This window comes from Arachis ipaensis, chromosome B8, assembly GCF_059453495.1.
Source record: "Arachis ipaensis isolate K30076 ecotype BB chromosome B8, ASM5945349v1, whole genome shotgun sequence".
NCBI classification, from domain to species: Eukaryota; Viridiplantae; Streptophyta; class Magnoliopsida; order Fabales; family Fabaceae; genus Arachis; species Arachis ipaensis.
Genome location: NC_142443.1, coordinates 135,319,279 through 135,338,545, shown reverse-complemented (window position 1 = coordinate 135,338,545; position 19,267 = coordinate 135,319,279). Strand labels below are relative to the sequence as shown.

The 19,267-nt window shown below is 33.6% G+C and overlaps 4 protein-coding genes across 4 annotated transcripts; all 4 read right to left on the bottom strand.

Annotated features, from left to right (window-relative positions):
* Positions 1-2,604: 2,604 nt before the first annotated feature.
* On the bottom strand, positions 2,605-5,454 carry LOC148549949 (uncharacterized). Its single transcript, XM_088495864.1, has 3 exons — positions 4,446-5,454; positions 4,242-4,359; positions 2,605-3,151 (listed from the first exon to the last, which is right to left on the bottom strand). The coding sequence occupies exons 1-3, from the start codon at positions 5,452-5,454 to the stop codon at positions 2,605-2,607; spliced, it is 1,674 nt and encodes a 557-aa protein (XP_088351990.1).
* A 4,276-nt stretch (positions 5,455-9,730) lies between these two features.
* Positions 9,731-11,136, bottom strand: LOC148549948 (uncharacterized). Its single transcript, XM_088496285.1, has 2 exons — positions 10,092-11,136; positions 9,731-9,765 (listed from the first exon to the last, which is right to left on the bottom strand). The coding sequence occupies exons 1-2, from the start codon at positions 10,426-10,428 to the stop codon at positions 9,731-9,733; spliced, it is 372 nt and encodes a 123-aa protein (XP_088352411.1). The 5' UTR covers positions 10,429-11,136.
* Positions 10,612-11,136, bottom strand: LOC148549947 (uncharacterized). The gene is made up of 2 exons (XM_088495863.1): positions 11,053-11,136; positions 10,612-10,962 (listed from the first exon to the last, which is right to left on the bottom strand). The coding sequence occupies exons 1-2, from the start codon at positions 11,134-11,136 to the stop codon at positions 10,612-10,614; spliced, it is 435 nt and encodes a 144-aa protein (XP_088351989.1).
* A 2,239-nt stretch (positions 11,137-13,375) lies between these two features.
* Positions 13,376-19,052, bottom strand: LOC107612685 ((-)-germacrene D synthase-like). Its single transcript, XM_088497133.1, has 7 exons — positions 18,882-19,052; positions 18,508-18,790; positions 18,047-18,422; positions 16,693-16,911; positions 16,030-16,168; positions 14,289-14,537; positions 13,376-13,762 (listed from the first exon to the last, which is right to left on the bottom strand). Exons 1-7 carry the CDS (start codon positions 19,014-19,016, stop codon positions 13,586-13,588), a joined length of 1,578 nt encoding a protein of 525 aa, XP_088353259.1. The 5' UTR covers positions 19,017-19,052; the 3' UTR covers positions 13,376-13,585.
* Between the last annotated feature and the right edge of the window lie 215 nt (positions 19,053-19,267).

Here is a 19,267-nt window from a genome sequence, read left to right as displayed (position 1 = left end):
ATGCACAACTCTTCCTTCTCTCTCAACTAACTCATCTGCAATACACCAGAAACCTAAACTTCTGTTTGCTAACTTTTTAAAAGAAAATCCAACTTAAACCCCTAGGACCTTTCCCATATTTCAATGCTCTAAAATAAGCCCAAGAGTCTTAAAATGGTGTTATAGAAGCTTACAACCTTGTCGGGAAGATGAAATAGTTGAAAACAAAATAAAATTTGAGAAACAGGGCGTGTGCGTCCGCATAGGGGAGTGCGTGCGCACGCCCAGGAAGATTTTGACAGTGTATGTACGCACAGGGTTGTGCGTACGCATAGGTACAAAAATTTATAAGGTCTGTTCACTCGCACAAGCTGTGCGAGCACCCCTAACAGACGTCCCTTCCCAACTTGTGCGTGCGCACAGGGCTGTGCGTCCGCACAGGTCGTAATTCTTCATTGATGTGCGCGCGCACAACCTATGCTAGCGCTGCTACCAGAGCCCTTTCCTCTGCTTGTGCGTACGCACAGATCTGTGCGTCCGCACAGAATAACATTTTCACAGATTGTGCATGCACACAAGACTGTGCGTACGCACATATCAGAAATCTTGAAATTCTGCAACTTTGCAGAATTTCATATTTTCAACACCAACTTTTCAATAATCTTCAAATATAAACCAAATTCAACAAATTTTGAAAGTCGAGGCAAAAGTTATGATCAGACAAAATTCACCAAAAATTCATTTTTACCCAAAAACCACATAACCTTAATTTTAACCAAACCTCAATCCAATACCAATCAATCACATTTCAACCATACCAAAAACAACCCAAAATTCATACCAAACACTACTTCAACCACTCAATTAATCTAAATAATTTAGTACTCACCTCATCCAAATCTAAAATTCAACCTAACATCACATCCCTTTTTTTAATACCACCATTCAAATTCTCAACATTAATCAATGCAAGCACCAATTCCTTTATTCCATTATTATCATCCAATCCATTCAATTTTCAACCACTTCACTCACTTACTTCCATTATGAACTATAATAACCAATAATCAAAATCATCACCAACACCCAAAACTATCATAACATTCATAATCAATATCAATCATCAATAATATCAACAATCACTACAATTCCTCATCAATTTTAATAATCATCAATCCCTCATCAATTACAATTAAATCACACATTTATCATCAAACTTCGTCATCATTAAATACCAACAATCACCATCAAACTCATATGCTCCTCATACCAAAACTCCATATCACCATCACCATCGTACAAGTTATCCCCAAACATCAAGATCACATACAATTAAGCATACACCCAAAGCATTCAATCCTATCTTAAGGGTCAACTAGCCTAAGTGTCCAGAAACATTACATATTACATAAAGGAAACCGAAATCATATCTTGGCCGATTTCTAATATGCTCAAACACCAAACTTGATTCTAATCAAGCTTCCACCAAGCTCCAAACTATCAAAGCCACACCAAAACCCACCACCAACTCCAAAAACAAGCTTCATACATACAACATAACCATACATCAACAACTAAAGCTCATACTATACCAAACCACAAGGATAAAGAGGTTCTTTACCTTATCCAACGAGATTAGGGGTAAAATCCATTAATTACCTGCTACTAGAGATCACCTAAACAACCAAAACCATAAAATCTACTCAAAACCATAACCTCAAAAATGCAGAAATCTAGGGCATGAAACTGGGAAGTGAGACTCGGTTTCTTACCAGGTTTGCTTAGATAAAAACGTAGATCTTGATAAGAGCTTCGCGTGGCCACAAACGGCTCGTCAATCGGAGCTCCGGATCAAAAGTTATGACTTCCGGAAAATGGAGGTGAATAGTGCACTCTCTTCCTCCTCTCCTCTCTTCAAAACCGCGGCTCTCTCGTCAAAATGGGGGAGAATGGGCTGAAATGCTCATTAAATGAGCTTATATATGTTGAACCTTGGGTCCGGTTTGGGCCTGGTCTAACCCGTTAGCGTTTTTGGTCCGTTTGGCTCATTTTGGGCCAAAACCTTTAAGATTAGTGTCCAGTTTTCGATTCTAAATTATTTTTCTCCTTTCAAAACAATAAATTAATTTTCAAACTATTATTTTTCAAAATACGCGGTACTGGATAGTCTAGAGCCGGTACTACCAGCTTAAACGCCAGTACGGATTTTTATAAAAATCTTTTCAAAAAGGTACATTTTCCAACTCAGAAAAATTTACTGAAATCAAATTTCACATTTATATTTTCAAATTAAAACTTCTAAATTTTGAATCTATTCTGGGCACTAATATTATTTTATTAAAATGGTTTTACGTGAAAATACGGGTTCTTACATCCTCCCCTCCTTAAAAGATTTTCGCCCTTGAAAATCTGAGTTATGCAATATATCCCCATCACAGAGTCCTACCATGTCTACGTTCTCTCTCACCATCTCCTCCATTAAACAGTTCACTCGGATAGGCAGAAAATGAGCAGATTTGGTTAAGCGAACCACGATCATCCAAACCGCATCATAGCCCACTTCCACTAAGGAATCTCAAGAGGCTGTATCGTTCCTGACGGCTTCTAATGCTCTATCTTCGCCTTCTAACACGTCAAACACTTGGATGCCGCTGTAGCTACATCACCTTTCATCCCAGGCCACCAGAACATCTTCTTTAAGTTACAATACATCTTCGTGCTTTTGGGATGAACAGAAAATCCACTGTAGTGTGCCCCCGACAACAAGTATTGTCTCAAACTTCCGACATCCTGTGTGCAAACTCTCCCCTTATCTCTCCTTAATCTTTCACCCTCCTTAGCAAATTTTTCACGCCTCTTATCACCAACTGGTTGCAACAATTTCTGAAGCTTCAGCTCATCTTGCTGAGCCCTCTGAATCTCCGTCTTAATCGTGCTTGAAATCTGCAACTGGTTCAAACAAGTTCTTCCGGCAACCTCACCAATGTCCAGCTTAAAATCCACAAACTTATCCATTAGCTCCTCTTTCTTGATTCTTACCCAGGCAATTGTTAAAGATTTCCGACCCAATGCACCTGCGACCACCTTTGCCTTTCCAGGGTAATAACTTTGTTCAAAATTATAATCCTTTAGCAACTCCATCTGTCTTCTCCAACGCAATTTTAAGCTCTTTCTGATCAAAGACATACATGAGACTCTTATGATCAGAAAAGACGCTAAACGTCACTCCGCACAGGTGGTGCCTCCAAATCTCCGGTGTAAACACAATCGCCGCTAATTCCAGATCATGAGTTGAATAGTTCCCCTCATGCGGTCCCAGCTAACGCGATGCGTAAGCCACCATACTCTGGTGTTGCATCAACACGCAGCTTAAACCCTTCAGAGAAGCATCATAGTATACTTTGAACGGTTCATGCGGTTCCAACAAGATTAAAACAGGTGCTGAAGTTAACTTCTGCTTCAAAATTTGAAAACTCTCTGCACACTTTGACATCCAAACAAAGACACTTCTTTTCTTGTCAACTTAGTCATCGGTAGTGCAATTCAGGAAAACCCTTCAAAGAATCTCCGGTGATATCTGGCTAAACCCAAGAAGCTTCTGACTTCCGCTACCATTGTTGGTCTTTTTCATTCCATCACCGTCTCCATCTTAGAAGGATCTACGGTTATTCCTCCTTTTCTCACCACGTGACCAAAGAACTTCACTTCCTCATTCCAGAACTCACACGTTGACAACTTAGCGTATAACTTCCGTTGCGTCACTCTGATTATCGTCATTAAGAATCCAGAAATTTTCCTTAAACCAAATACCGATTTTGTAGTATTTGTCAAAATCTTTAAAACAACTTCAATCTAAATGAGTCCATTGTTAAAATCTTATCAAAAGAGTCAAAAACTTTTTATTTGTAAATCAATCATTTTAAGGCACGATTTTCCCAAATTCATTGAAACCCTTAAATCGAAATCTTTAAATTTGAATCCATTTTGATAAGTTAGATTTACAACCAAAATCACAAGCCAACAAAATCTTAGGACTCACTTTCCTTTTAAAATCGTAACATTTGATCAAAAGTTCAAATCCTAGTTTCAAAACCAAATCAGTTAAACCAAAGCTCCAAACCAGATTTGAAATCACTCTAAATCTTAAAACGGTAAAAATCATAGTTAAAAATCGCAAGGACGTTAGTCGGTATTCCTGTTGCTACTCGTGTTGAACCGTGACCATCGCCCACATAGGGAACCGCCAAGACTTCTAGTCATACCTGGTAACCATTCCGGCACGCCAACTCGGATCGTTCGTCATCACAAGTCCAAAATCCTCGGCTATCGCCGCTAAAATCCTCCTTTCCCCATGGTTTACTTCCAACAAAACTCTAAGCTCTTGAAATTCTAACGACGTCTTTACAAAAGATAGAACCAAACTAACCTCAGGTCCAGGCAATATAAGACTCAAAGCATACGCTTACCTCTCGTCGGAGGATCCGACCTCGTCACCTCACGTGCCTCCAAAGCAAACACACGGCCTGGTTGCTGACTCTTACTCACACCTCGGTTCCTCCCTCTACGGCAGTCCTTAGCAAGGTGCCCTGGTAATCCGCAAGTGTAGCATTGACCATCTCCCTTTGCCATGTGGAACTGAGCATTGTTGTTCTTTCTGAAATCCCCTTGACCTCGCAGATGTTGATGAGTATGTTCATTTCTTTTAAAATTCTGTCCCCTTAGTCCAAGATGATCATCACGCTCTCTACTAGTATTTCCTCCAGAAGTCTCCTTTGACGAGGCTACCATATTCACGTATTCTTCAACCACTCTTGCCTTGTTCACCAAATCAGAGAAAATACAAATCTCCATAGGAGCCACAACAGTCATGATGTCGTACTTCAAATCCCTTTGATACGTGATACACTTCCAACTTTCATAGGTTTTCGGGGCACCCTGACACGCCCTAGAGAACCTACAAAGTTTCTCAAATTTGCTGGTATAATCTGCCAAAGGCAAAGAACCATGCTTCAGCTGCATCAGTTCCATCTCCTTCGCTTCCCTTGCAGACTCAGGGAAGTACTTCTTGTAGAAGGCCGTTTGAAATACATCCCAAGGAACATCTGCATTCTGGAGCTGTAGCAAGTGGCATTTTGTTTGCCACCAATGCTGGGCCTCTTCCCGAAGTTGGTAAGCAGCAAACTCTACGTATTGGTTATGCGGGACATGTTGCGCTTGCAGTGCGCGTTCCATAGCTTGGAACCAGTTATCTGCTTCCGTGGGATTAGTTGAACCTCGAAAACTCGGAGGATGACCCTTGAGAAAGGTCGCCAAGGTCATCGGAGCACCTCCCGTGTTATCTCCGTTTCCTCCCGCATTCTCATTCGCATTTCCTACACCATTTTTGTTTCCGTTTTCGGCCGGTTGGCCTAACCTCTGCACAGCTTGCAGAGTCGCAGTAGCGGTAGCCCCCATGATGTTTGAAAAATTCGCCATTGCCGCCCTGAACTCGGCATGGTTATCGGTCGGTCGCTCATTCCTACTCTCTCTCTTCGTGAACGTGTACGACCTCGTCCGCGAGTAGCCATTAGGGTTCCTGTCTACACCAAACATTCGATATCAAGGTGATCAATCTCAATATCAAAGGTCTAGTGCTTCAATTAACCCAAAAAGGCACTCACAAACAAGCATGCTATGAGATATCAAGTAGATAACCTAAATAGCATGAAAGAAAAATGACCCAGAGTATGCAATGAAGCACAATCAGTCCATCCCTCAGGCTCACGAGGATGAACCACTCTGATACCACTAAATGTAACACCCCAATTACCCTAAGCTTTACCTCTAGCCATAAAGCAAAGGTTAATCAGAGGTTACAACAGTTCTAAGGCTTATACATATATATAAGCCTGATGAAGGATTAATAATCAAATTACAGAATTACAGAAGCGTGAGGCATTCACACGAAGCTAACGCATAAGAGACAATGTATAGGTGTAAGAGAATATAAGTTATATAAATATAAGAGTATAATAATCATAGAGAACTAGCTGCAGCTTGCGGAGTTTAAGCCGACTAGTTACAAATAGAGATATACAGAGTTTTAGAATTAAAACAGCTTATACAACCTATCTCTCAAGTAAGCCTCTAAGGCCATAAAGATAAAACACAAAAAGATGAGAGAGTAACTATAACAAAGTAAAATAAATTAAACCAAGGAGGAACCATACTCCGCTTTGTCACTATATCCGCAATCTCACCGAAGTAGATTACGACCTGCATTTGAAAAACAACAACAAAGTATGGAATGAGAACAGGAGGTTCTTAGTATGGTAACAGTGCCCAATGATGTAAGATGTAAGGCTCCGGGACGCCGAAGGAAATCCTAGAACTCCACATCACATACGGATAATCAAGCTTAGAACAAAATAAATAAAAGAACTTAAATCATAAATCAGGGTTGTCTAAACCTAGGGGAATTCTAACTAATACTTTTCACACCGCTGTATCCCACAGCCATCGTCAACCTAACTTCTGTGCGATCCCATCGCCACCGCTTACCTAACCTCCTCAGCACCAGACAATCACAATATAAATGCAAGCAAGTAGAACACAAGTAGAAGCATATAGAGCAAGTAGTTCAAGTAAGCAAATAGGCATGTTATTCATTTAAGCATACAATTACAAGTCGCCAAAGCATACAAATAGATAGAAAATGCACATGATGAATGTCTATCTTAATGGCTCGTGATATCACTTATCGGTCCATAAATGCCAACCCAACACATCCTTTCGGATGTCGCTTTTTTGCTGGGCACACACTATTCACCCACAGATATAGTTCTGGGAACACTTGCATGCATAACCCAAGGATATAGTGCCTGGCACACTCTTGTAGCAGAAAAGATTATCAATCATAATTCAATCCCAGAGACATAATACCCTGCACACTATCATACTTAACCCAAGGATATAGTGCTTGGCACAATCTCATTATTCAACAAGATCATCATTCCTCTTTGAGTCTTCAACTCATCATAACCATCATCAATTCATCACTTCCATTCCGAGCTCATTAGTTCATCAATTTCCTAAGTCATTGTCAACAATCACCATATGCACCACTCTTCATTCTCTCTCAACTAACTCATCCGCAATACACCAGAAACCTAAACCTCCATTTGCTAACTTTTCAAAAAAAAAACCCAACTTAAACCCCTAGGACCTTTCCCATATTTCAATGCTCTAAAATAAGCCCAAGAGTCTTAAAATGGTGTTATAGAAGCTTACAACCTTGTCGGAAAGGTGAAATAGTTGAAAAAAAAATAAAATTTGAGAAACAGGGCGTGTGCGTCCGCACAGGGGTGTGCGTGCGCACGCCCAGGAAGATTTTGAAAGTGTGCGTACGCACACAGGTACTAAAATTTATAAAGTCTGTTCACTCGCACAAGCTGTGCGAGTGCCCCTAACAAACGTCCCTTCCCGACTTGTGCATGCGCACAGGGCTGTGCGTCCACACAGGTCGTAATTCTTCATTGATGTGCGCACGCAAAACCTATGCTAGTGCTGCTACCAGAGCCCTTTCCCCTGCCTGCGCGTACGCACAGATCTGTGCGTCTGCACAGAATAATATTTTCGTAGATTGTGCGTGCGCACATATCAGAAACCCTGAAATTCTGCAACTTTGCAAAATTTCATATTTTTAACACCAACTTTGAATGATCATAACTTCCTCTACAAAATCCCAAATTTTGCAAACTTTAAATCATATCGAAGGGTTCTCAATAATCTTCAAATATAAACCAAATTCAACAAATTTTGAAAATCGAGGCAAAAGTTATGATCAGACAAAGTTCACCAAAAATCCAATTTTACCCAAAAACCACATAACCTCAATTTTGACCAAACCTCAATCCAATACCAATCACTCACATTTCAACCATACCAAAAACAACCCACAATTCATACCAAACACTACTTCAACCACTCAATCAATCTAAATCATTTAATACTCACCTCATCCAAATCTAAAATTCAACCTAACATCACATCCCTTTTTCTTAATACCACCATTCAAATTCTCAACATTAATCAATACAAGCACCAATTCCTTTATTCCATTATTATCATCCAATCCATTCAATTTTCAACTACTTCACTCACTTACTTCCATCATGAACCACAGTAACCAATAATCAAAATCATCACCAACACCCTAAACCATCATAACATTCATAATCAATATCAATCATCAATAATATCAACAATCACTACAATTCCTCATCAATTTCAATAATCATCAATCCCTCATCAATTACAATTAAATCACACATTTATCATCAAACTTCATCATCATTAAATACCAACAATCACCATCAAACTCATATACTCCTCATACCAAAACTCCATATCACCATCACCATCATACAAGTTATTGCCAAACATCAAGATCACATACAATTAAGCATACACCCAAAGCATTCAATCCTATCTTAAGGGTCAACTAGCCTAAATGTCTAGAAACATTACATATTACATAAAGAAAACCGAAACCATACCTTGGCCGATTTCCAATATGCTCAAACACCAAACTTGATTCCAATCAAGCTTCCACCAAGCTCCAAACCATCAAAGCCACACCAAAAGCCACCACCAACTCCAAAAACAAGCTTCATACATACAACATAACCATACATCAATTAACTAAAGCTCATATTATATCAAACCACAAGGATAAAGAAGTTTCTTACCCTATTCAATGAGACTAAGGATAAAATCCATCAATTACCCGCTACTAAAGATCACCTAAACAACCAAAACCACAAAATCTACTTAAAACCATAACTTCAAAAATGCAGAAATCTAGGGCATGAAACTGGAAAGTGAGATATGGTTTCTTACCAGATTTGCTTAGATAGAAATGTAGAGCTCGACAAGAGCTTCGCATGGCCGCAAACGGCTTGTCAATCGGAGCTCCGCATCAAAAGCTATGGCTTCCGGAAGGTGGAGGTGAATAATGCACTCTCTTCCTCCTCTCCTCCTCCTCTCCTCTCTTCAAAACCGCGGCTCTCTCATCAAAATGGGGAAGAATGGGCTGAAATGTTCATTAAATGAGCTTATATATGTTGGACCTTGGGCTCAGTTTGGGCTCGGTCCAATGCGTTAGCATTTTTGGTCCGTTTGGCCCACTTTGGGACAAAACCTTTAAGATTAGTGTCCGGTTTTTTATTCTAAATTATTTTTCTCCTTTCAAAATAATAAATTGATTTTCAAACTAATATTTTCCAAAATACGCGGTACTGGACAGTCTAGAGCCGATACTGCCAGCTTAAGCGCCAATACGCATTTTTACAAAAATCTTTTTGAAAAGGTACATTTTCCAATTCAGAAAATTTTACTGAAATCAAATTTCACATTTATATTTTCAAATTAAAACTTCTAAATTTTGAATCTATTCCGGGAACTAAAATTATTTTATTAAAACGGTTTTACGTGAATACGTGGGTTCTTACAAGATGCATGATAAGGTTGAGAGTAATAAGGAGCTCTATGACTCTTTGGATGAATACAACTTTCACATTTAATTAAGGAAGAATTAATATTCTTAAACAAACTTGGAAACAAATGTTTGAGATATGGAAAACTAGGGTGTCCTAGTCTATTGTGCCAGAGCATTATTTGGTCCTTTATAGGCATAGAACTTATACCACTAAATTCTTTAGCTATTTTATCCTCCGAAATATCCTAAAAATGATAAAGCCCATCCATCATCTTAGCATTGCCAATCATCTTTTCCGAGGTCCGGTCCTGAAAAATATCATGAGTGTCAAAGAATGTCACAGCACAATTGGAATCCTTGCAGATTTTACTAATAGAGAGGAGATTACAAGAAAGCTTTGATACATGTAGGACATTTTTTAGGTCAATATTTTTGGACAGTTTAATAGTACCTTTTTCAGCAATAGATAAAAGACTACCATTAGCAACTCTAATTTTCTCATTTTCAAAGCAAGGAGAATAACTTTTAAATAAAAGGGAGAGGCTGGTCATATGGTCAGATGCACCTGAATCAACAATCCATGGTGCATTCAAGTTTGAGGTACAGTTAAGGGACATAGAAATACTAAAATTACCTGTTTGAGTCAAAGAACTACTAGGAGTACTAGACACAGAACTGGAATTTAACAGCTTTATGAGCTGCTCAACCTGTTCCTTACTCAATGATGATTTTTCAACCTCATGAGCAATTAGGGTAGAGCGTATTTTGGGACCAGGTTTGCTGCCTTTAAGATGTGCTGGTTTTTCATGAATCTTCCAGCAGGTTTCTCGAGTGTGATGAGGTTTATTGCAGTGGTCACACCAAAAATGGGAGGGGTGCTTCTGATTTGATGAACTTTTAAGTGCAGCAGGTACCACTAAGAGTGCATTAGACTCCAAAGAAGTCTGTTCAGTCTTGCCTTTTCCCATCATCACAGCTCTACGAGTTTCCTCTCTTCTAACTTCAGCAAATACTTCTCTAATTAAGGGTAGGATTGCTCTTCCAATAATTCTGCCACAAATTTCATCTAGCTCCACGTTGAGGCCTGCAAAAAACTAGAATATCCTCCTTTCTTTCACTGTTTGTTGGTGGTGTTTGGCATTAGCGGATGAATTTCACTTGTAGTTATTGAAGTGGTCAAGATCCTGCCACACCCGCTTCAATGTGTGAAAATATTTGGTGACATTGTCACTCTCTTGTTGAATTTCTCTAGTTTTTAGAGTAAGTTCATAAATTTGGAATTTATTCCCAAGATCAGAGTACATCTCCTTGACACTATCCCACAATTCTTTGGCAGTGGTATAGTATATGTAGTTACTACTAATATCCTCCTTCATTGAGTTCACCAGCCATGTCATCACCGTAGAATTTGTGGTATCCCACACATTATATTGTGGGTCAGTGATGTTAGGCTGACTTCGCTCACCGGTGAGATATCCAATCTTTCTTCTTCCACGGATATACATCTGAATTGATTGAGACCACCTAAGGTAGTTTGACCCATTGAGTCAAAATGTGGTGATCTGAACTGAATGGGAGTCACCACTAACTAGTACCCGTTGCTCAGATTTTAAATCTGATGGAGTAGGAGTGGTGTTCTCCTTCTGTTCAGGATTAATGACTGAGAAACTGTCAACCATAGCTATAAATCAGAGGCACAGTGCAGAGATCCTGCTCTGATACCAAGTTGAAGTGTTTGAATATATTATATTATCAAATGTACAGGGAATCAGCCTCTTTATAGGGGAATTATAGAGATAGAAATAACTATAAAATAGGAAAGAAAGGAAAAATATTAGCCTAAAATAAAAGAAAGATTTATAATCATAAAATCCCTAAAATTAATCTAAACCAAAAAAGGAAAAAATTTATAATTAATTCTATTTACATAAAAAAATTCATGAAAGGAATTAGGAATCTGATTTTGATTTGATCTAGTCAACAGCAACAACATCAAATAAGAAGAATTAACAGAAATATGTGTGAATTATATGGACGGTGAAGATAAGACAATAATTTTATTTTTGAGTAAGGGAGACTCCTCAAGATGTATGATATTTTCTGCATGCCTTTTGTGACTCCATTTCCTGCTATATACGACTCACTCCACTAGGTGGTTACATAACTAGCTTTTGCTATTGTCTCAAGCATTATTCTCCTGCTATGCATTCCTTTAAGCTTCGTAGTAAGGGTGTTCATGGTGCGGTTTGGATCGATTTTGAGTAAAAAAATTTATCCGATTCAAACACTAATTTTACTTGCGGTGCAGTTTGGATTAGATGACTTTTTAAAAAAAATCTGATCCGATTCGATCCAATTTCAAGCGGTTTGGATTTGATTGGATTTGCGGTTTGGTAAATTAAAAAAATTAAACATATATAACAAGTCTAAATCAACAAATTTTAAATAACCAACAATGACATAACAAGTCTCAACAGCATCTTAAAAATCAACAATAACATAAGAATAGAAATAAAATTATAGGTTAGTTAAAATAAATAAATAAATAAATTACATTTTGAACATAAAATATTTATTAAATAATAATAATATATAAATAATATAAAAATATATAACAAATTGAACATGTTATAAGTATAATTGTAAATATAATAATAAAATAATAACATTATAGTACATTGTGCGGTTTGGATTGGATTAGATCGGTTATGAAAAGTATCCGAAATCCGATCCGATCCAGCGGTTTATAAAAAATAGAATCCAATTGAATCCAAATTAGTGCGATTTTAATCGGTTTTCAATTTAGATTGAATTGGATGAGCGGTTTAATTTAAATCGATTTGGATTTGAACACCTCTACTTCGTAGTCCTTCGTCTAAACTGATTGCCTTCTTCTTCTTTTGTTCTTCTCCTGCGGTCTTGAATTACTTGGCCCAATCACCCCTTCATCATCTATAGTTTTTTTCATTGGGTTAGGATTGGTACTTGAGCTCGTATCAAGCCTCTTTTCTAACTTGACTATTACCCAATTCTGATAAACCAGACTAGATCAGAACTCTCTTGTACAAATGTGATTTGGATTATTAGTTTTGTTCTAGAAGCAGTCTCTTGCACTATTCCAGATACAATAAATAAGCCATAAACATTCATTTTGTGGATTTCCTGTTTTGTTAGTTGTTATTGGAATTTGAGGTTGAGGTCCTCCAGTTCTAGCCCCAACATGTTTCATGTTACTAGTAGTTAATTGATATGACGATCTCAACTACTACTCCCTATGCTCCAGTTTTAGTGATGGCTCCCTATGTTCCTTCATCACTTTTTGGTGAAATTTCATTAATATTATCTTGTCCAATCTCTTTAGCATTAGTCTCACTCTCTCTCTTAACTTTATACTTTGTCTTAATCATTTCTATGTGATTGTCTATGTGGTAGTAAATAATGAGACCAAAAAGAAATGAAAGAGGTTTCTAGAGCTATTGTAAGATGACTTAGGTGACTGTGCTATTGAAGGGTGGAACTTTATCTCTGATCTCAGCAAAAAATAGATATTCTAGTTTAAAATCTTTTTTATATTTGTGATAGTATAATTTTTTTAATAATGAATATTTTTTGAGATTGATTTATCTTATAATAAATAATTTTGGGAATTAATTTGTCTAACAATAATATTTTGAAGGACCAAATTGACTGTAATTTGTCTAGAGATTAATTTGTCTTTTTCGTATATGTGACACTTAACGTAATAACGTCTGACACGATAACTATGCAAGATAGTTCTGTTATTAGGAGTTGATGGAACAAAGTGAACTAAAAACTAATATGATCTACAGAGTTAAATATTAAAGACTAGCGAATTAATTAATTTTAGTTGAAAACTAAAGTATCTAATTTAAAATTTTTTAAAAACCAAAATATATAAATAAATACTTTATATTAAATAAGAAAATTCTCTTACAATTTTATTAGATTTTGTTTAGGCATATATAAAAGGTTTTATATCCTTCTTTCTCATATTATTGATTGGCACCGGATCAACAATTAAAGCTTGAATGCATTCCTTCATTTTTCCTTCAGCATGAGTGTAGCAATCTTCATCTTTGTACATCACATCAATAAATCGTGCCATGTTCAGAACACGCGAAATAACATTGGAACTTTGGTTGGCTTGAGGCATTCCTCATTTATATCCTTCCAAGCATCTGTAACTCCCTTTTGCAATTCTTGAATGGCTTCTTCTTTAGATACACCACAATCTCTCATATAGCATTCTATTATTGAGGCAACATGTTCTCTTTCTTGTTCAAACTATTCAATGAGATTTAGTTTTTAAAATAACTTTCACATGACTAAATAATAAGGAAAAAATTCAGAAAAAAAAATTATACATTAAAATTCAATTATAATATAAATTGAACTTTCAAAAATACAATATGCACACAAAAGTCAGCACCATATATTTATTTTTGTATAACAAAAATATTTGAAAGACAATAAAAATCAATTTAACATAGTTCAAAATTTTTTTTATTATTTTATATTTTTTAATTATGGTTAAAATAAATGGATAATTTTAAATATAATAAGTATGTAATTATAAATGCATATATAAAATTTTAGATGTTAAATTAAATAAAATAATTTTAAATTATTGTCTTTCTAGTATTATTTTTAGTATAAATATATATATTTTTAAAATTTATTTTTAATGTATATTTTATATTTTAATATATATTTTATATATACGAATAACTAATTATTATTATATATATATATATACCTAATATGATAGTTAAACTTGTATGTTGTGTTTGTATATTGCACATAAATATACCTCATTAGAGACAATGTCATCCATGAACCTGCAAATAATTGTGGAAGCTGTAACAATTTTGGGTTTACTTGTTACCCATTTGAAGATGTCTTCTATGGCGATATCTCCCATGCCAATGTAAGAACTTGTCACGAGGAATGAATAAGCAGATGATAATGTTGATATCTGTAAGTGTTCTGCTATTGTTGGTATATATTTGTTATTCAACCATTTGGCTTCAGTCATATAGGCCTGGATTGTCTTTTGAAGCTGCCATTCCACATGTATTATATAACAAAATTATTATTGTTAATTTTTTACGGTATTTTTTAACTCAACAAATTTAAAATAAGTGAATTAACCATTTAATTAAGACAAAATTTAAATTTATTTTAATATTTATTTATGCAGACAAATAAATTAACCATTCAATCAATCTAATTTTATTATGAATTTAATTATTTTTAGTAAGGATGAAACTAAATGAACTAAAGAAATTCATGAAGTATTTAGAATAATGTACAATTGTAGTGTGAAATGTGTCAATTTAATATTTCAATTTGTCAGGCCATATGAAATTTCAGTTTCAAGTCTTATTATATATTACTAATGTATAAAAAAAAATTAAAAGATTGAATTTCAATTCTTGAATTTTGGATTTTTTTAATGTCAAAGAATTATTAACTGGAGTTAGGGTCATAATTTTTAAAAAAATTTAAAATTTCTATAATTATATGATAATACATTTAATTTTAAAATTGAGTTATTAGTTTAATGATTAATTAAAATATTTTTTTGTCTTATGACCTGGACTCAAATTCTAATTATTACATTTTAAATATTAATAATATATTATATTTTTAGGCTAACTATTTTGATCAATAAATCTTTTTTAATTGTTCCTTTAATTTTATTCTTTATTTTTTCATTAGTAATTTATTTTGATGAATTCTTTTTCTTTAATTGTTCTTTCTATCTTTTTAATTTTTTTCTTAACTTTTAAATCTATTTATTTATTTTTTATGATATTAAAATAATAATATATTAAATAAATTATATATTAGTATGAATATTTTGCATATTTTATTTATTAATTTATTTTAAATGTATATATAAAAAATATCAGAATAACTAATCTATATTGTTCATGTTATATTTTTTATAATAATAAAGGATAAAAATTAAAATTTTAGTTATTATAAATGATATCAAACATAAAGTTATTATTTTTAGTAGAATTTTTTATTTTAATATAACACTTATTAATAATATTTTATTAAAAATAATAATAATAAATAATATTATCAATTATATAATATAATATTTAATTATATAAATATTTAAATTTTGGCCTCTTCTTCAAAAGATTTTTAGATTCGCTCTGACTGGAGTTTGGCTCTAAGAGATGCATGTCAATGGAATAAATTTGATCGGTCCAATGATATATATCTCATATATCTTGCAAATGTTATCAAATTTAAAATGAATAATACTTGTTATTTTTATTGGGAAATGGATCTTTTTAATTTTTTTTAATAATTGAGAGAGTAAAGTGTAATCTTTTAACATTAATTTTATAAGTAGGATAAAAAATAAATATAAAAAAAATAATAAAAAATTAAAGATCACACTTTACACTTTTAATTTTTTTAATAATTGAAAGGATCCCCATTATTTTACAGAATTGGATGGATGCAATATATTGAAATGGATTCAAGTTGAATATAATATATTTTTAAGAGGTTAAAAAAAAGGGTCTTACTTCTTTAATGGAATATTTAATGCAATATCCTCTTCCTTGTTTTTCAAGTTCTCGTTCTACTTCTTCAAAAATTTTGATGAGAGACTCATAAATTAATTTCATGTATTCTGGAAGATCATCCAAGGAGCTAATATCCCACCTGTAATGTATCCCACCATCAAAAAACTTTAGAAGTTAGAAAAGTTTGATAGTTCACTATCAATATCCACAATTTTTGTGACCATTAATTCCAAATTAACTTTCAAATTTTAAAATTAATAAAGACATGATATTTTCATTAAAAACTCAAATTTTGAACATTCTATGAACTTTCCATTCAATTCCTTCAATTTTATTTTCTCTTCCAATATTTGAGTTTTGTACTACCATCAATTAGTTGGACTCAAAATATCAGCTACCTGGCATAAAAAAAATTAGTATCTATTTAGGATAAAGTATATTTTTTATTTTTAAAATTTGACAAAAATTTTAAAAATATCCCTAAATTTTATTTTGATTCAGTTTTGTCCTAAGTTTTTAATTTACATTAAATATATTTTTTACGGTTAAATTTTTAAAAAATTTAAAACAAATCTAACAATAATGCATAAAAATTTAAAACTTTTATTAAACTTTAGGAACAAAAATAATACTTTACCCATCTATTTATAATTTTTAACCAACCTTTCAATTGCCTCCGTGAAAAGTTTTAATTCAGCTATAGTTCCATAGGCATCATATGTATCATCAATAATTGATATAAGAGCAATCAATTTTATCAGAATTTTCCTAGCTTGAGAATATTGAGGTTCAAAATAAACCGCCAAAATCCAGTTACAACATTCTACAATTCTATCTCGAGCATATGGTAGTTTTACAGCAACATTAAGCTCCTTCCACCACCTAAAATTAAAGGACAAACACACAATAACAATGTTATAATAATTATGGTGTGGTTAGTTAAATAAATAAGTTTAACTTTGATAATGCTAGAGAGATAATAACTCAAAATTATTTTATTTAACTTAACATTTATAATTTTATACCTATAACATCTATAATAACACTATTATTATATCAAATATTACTTAATTACTTTGGCAGTAATTAAGGAATGTAAAAAAAAGTGATAGTTAATGTTAGAAAGATAAAAAAGAACAGTAAAAAAAGATTTGTATATATTTAAGTTATAAAATAATACAATATAAAAAAGTATTAATAGGTGCTAAAAAATTGAAATAATAAAGACATAATATTTAGATAACTTCGAATATGCTAAATAATTCTAATCAGTGTTAATTAATCTTAATATATTCTAACAATTAAGAAATACAAAATGAGAAAACTTCGAATTTATTTTCTATTGTCTCCTAAATATTTTTATAAAACATATCAACAGTTAATTTATACTATAAACATCTAACAAAAATAAAATAAACTAACTAATAAAAAACAGAGTACCCAATAGAAGCAACAAAAAGAATAGAGAGATTTTTTGTGAACTGTAGTGCACTTCTAACAAAAACTTAATCTGCTCAATAACAAAAAAGTCCAACAACACTTAACAATAGAAAACATTCATTATATAACACCTACTAATTACAACTGCTTAAAACTATTTTACAGTTAAACAGACTACCAAAGAATAGCCTTTACTTATCGAGTTCCTCAATCTTGCTCTCTTCATATATGGTGTTAATACTAACACTCGTATTTGGATTTTGGATCCTCTAAAGTTTGAATTTCACTTTAGAGAGTAAAGTGTGATTTCTTATCATTGATTTTATAGGTGGGACTAATAATAAATATGAAAGAGAAACTATTCAAGGGTAGAAGATCACACTTTACTCTCTAAAGTGAAATTCAAACTTTAGAGGATCCAAATCCCTAACACTCAATATATATCTAAACCAAACATTTTGATTTTTAAACTTTTGTAGAAGAGTATAAACATTTAACCAAGATGACTATTTTGATAGGAATTTGAAAACTTATTTAACAAAGTAGAATGGTTTTGTGGTTAAATTAAAGAGCTTACTTGCAAATATTGCCAACTTCTTTTCGATGCAAGGTTTGTAGGAAATTAAAATCTAATTTTGCAAGAACGAGGAGAGTGGGATTATGGGTTGGATCTTCTTCATATATTGAAATAAAACGGCGTGCCTCCAATCTTGGCAAACCTTGGTGGAAAGGTTGACCTAAACTATACTTGACTTGTGCTGCAAGAGAAGGCTTCAATTGGGTGGCAATGGATTTAAGTTGAGTGGAAGTGAATGCAAAAGCTTCATCTAATATCTCTTCTCCATGAATTCTGAGATGACATGCTTCATACAACTCTAGTAATCCTTCCACATTCTTCACAAGTTTTTCACTAAAGTTTCCACTCTCATTATCCTTGTATTTGTTGAACACATCTAGATATTGTACAAAAATTAAACTAAGGTTATTTAAAGCCAAAATATAAAAGTAACTTAAAAAGAATAGGAATAAGGTATATACTTGGTGAAACGTGATATCCTTGTTGCCTTAATAACCTAAAAAGCAAAGCAAGTAAATGGAGGTTATCATCAACAATTATTATTTCTCCATTTTTCGTATAATTCTTGTGAATTTGTTGCAGCACTTCATCAATCTCGCTTTCAAAGTGATAATGAATCCCCAAATGACATATTAAATCAATCAAGTCAACTATTTCTTCAATAGCCTTTGAGGCGTCAATAAGCATTTTGACAACTTCTTTCTTCAGTTTTTCAATTTGTGCCTTCGTTTCATCATCAAATTCCTGCATTACATCCATATAAAAAATATATCAGTTGATTGTTATTGCATTTGCATGCATGTATAAGCAACAATATAGAGAGATAGATATATACCATGGATTGTGAAGCATATTGAAGGAAATAATCCTTCCAAATACTAGGATGATAATTTGCAGTGTTTCGATGACGCATGTTGAATTTTGCATCAGGGTTGAAGCAATCAAGTACTGAAGTGTTAGTACTACACATCCTTTATTTCTTTATCAATATTGGATTCTATGTTATAATTTCTATCATGCCTACTCATATATAGGAAAAATCTGTGGTCCAATGAGAAAAACGGATATATACCCACCGACAAACGTTTGGTTATTAGAATAAAATAAAAGAAAAGTCTAGGGACCAACAACTTTATCAAATTATAGCCAGCATGTAACCAGTAAAGAAAAGTGAACCATTGGATGAAATTTCACACCAATTTTATACCATTAAAATTATCA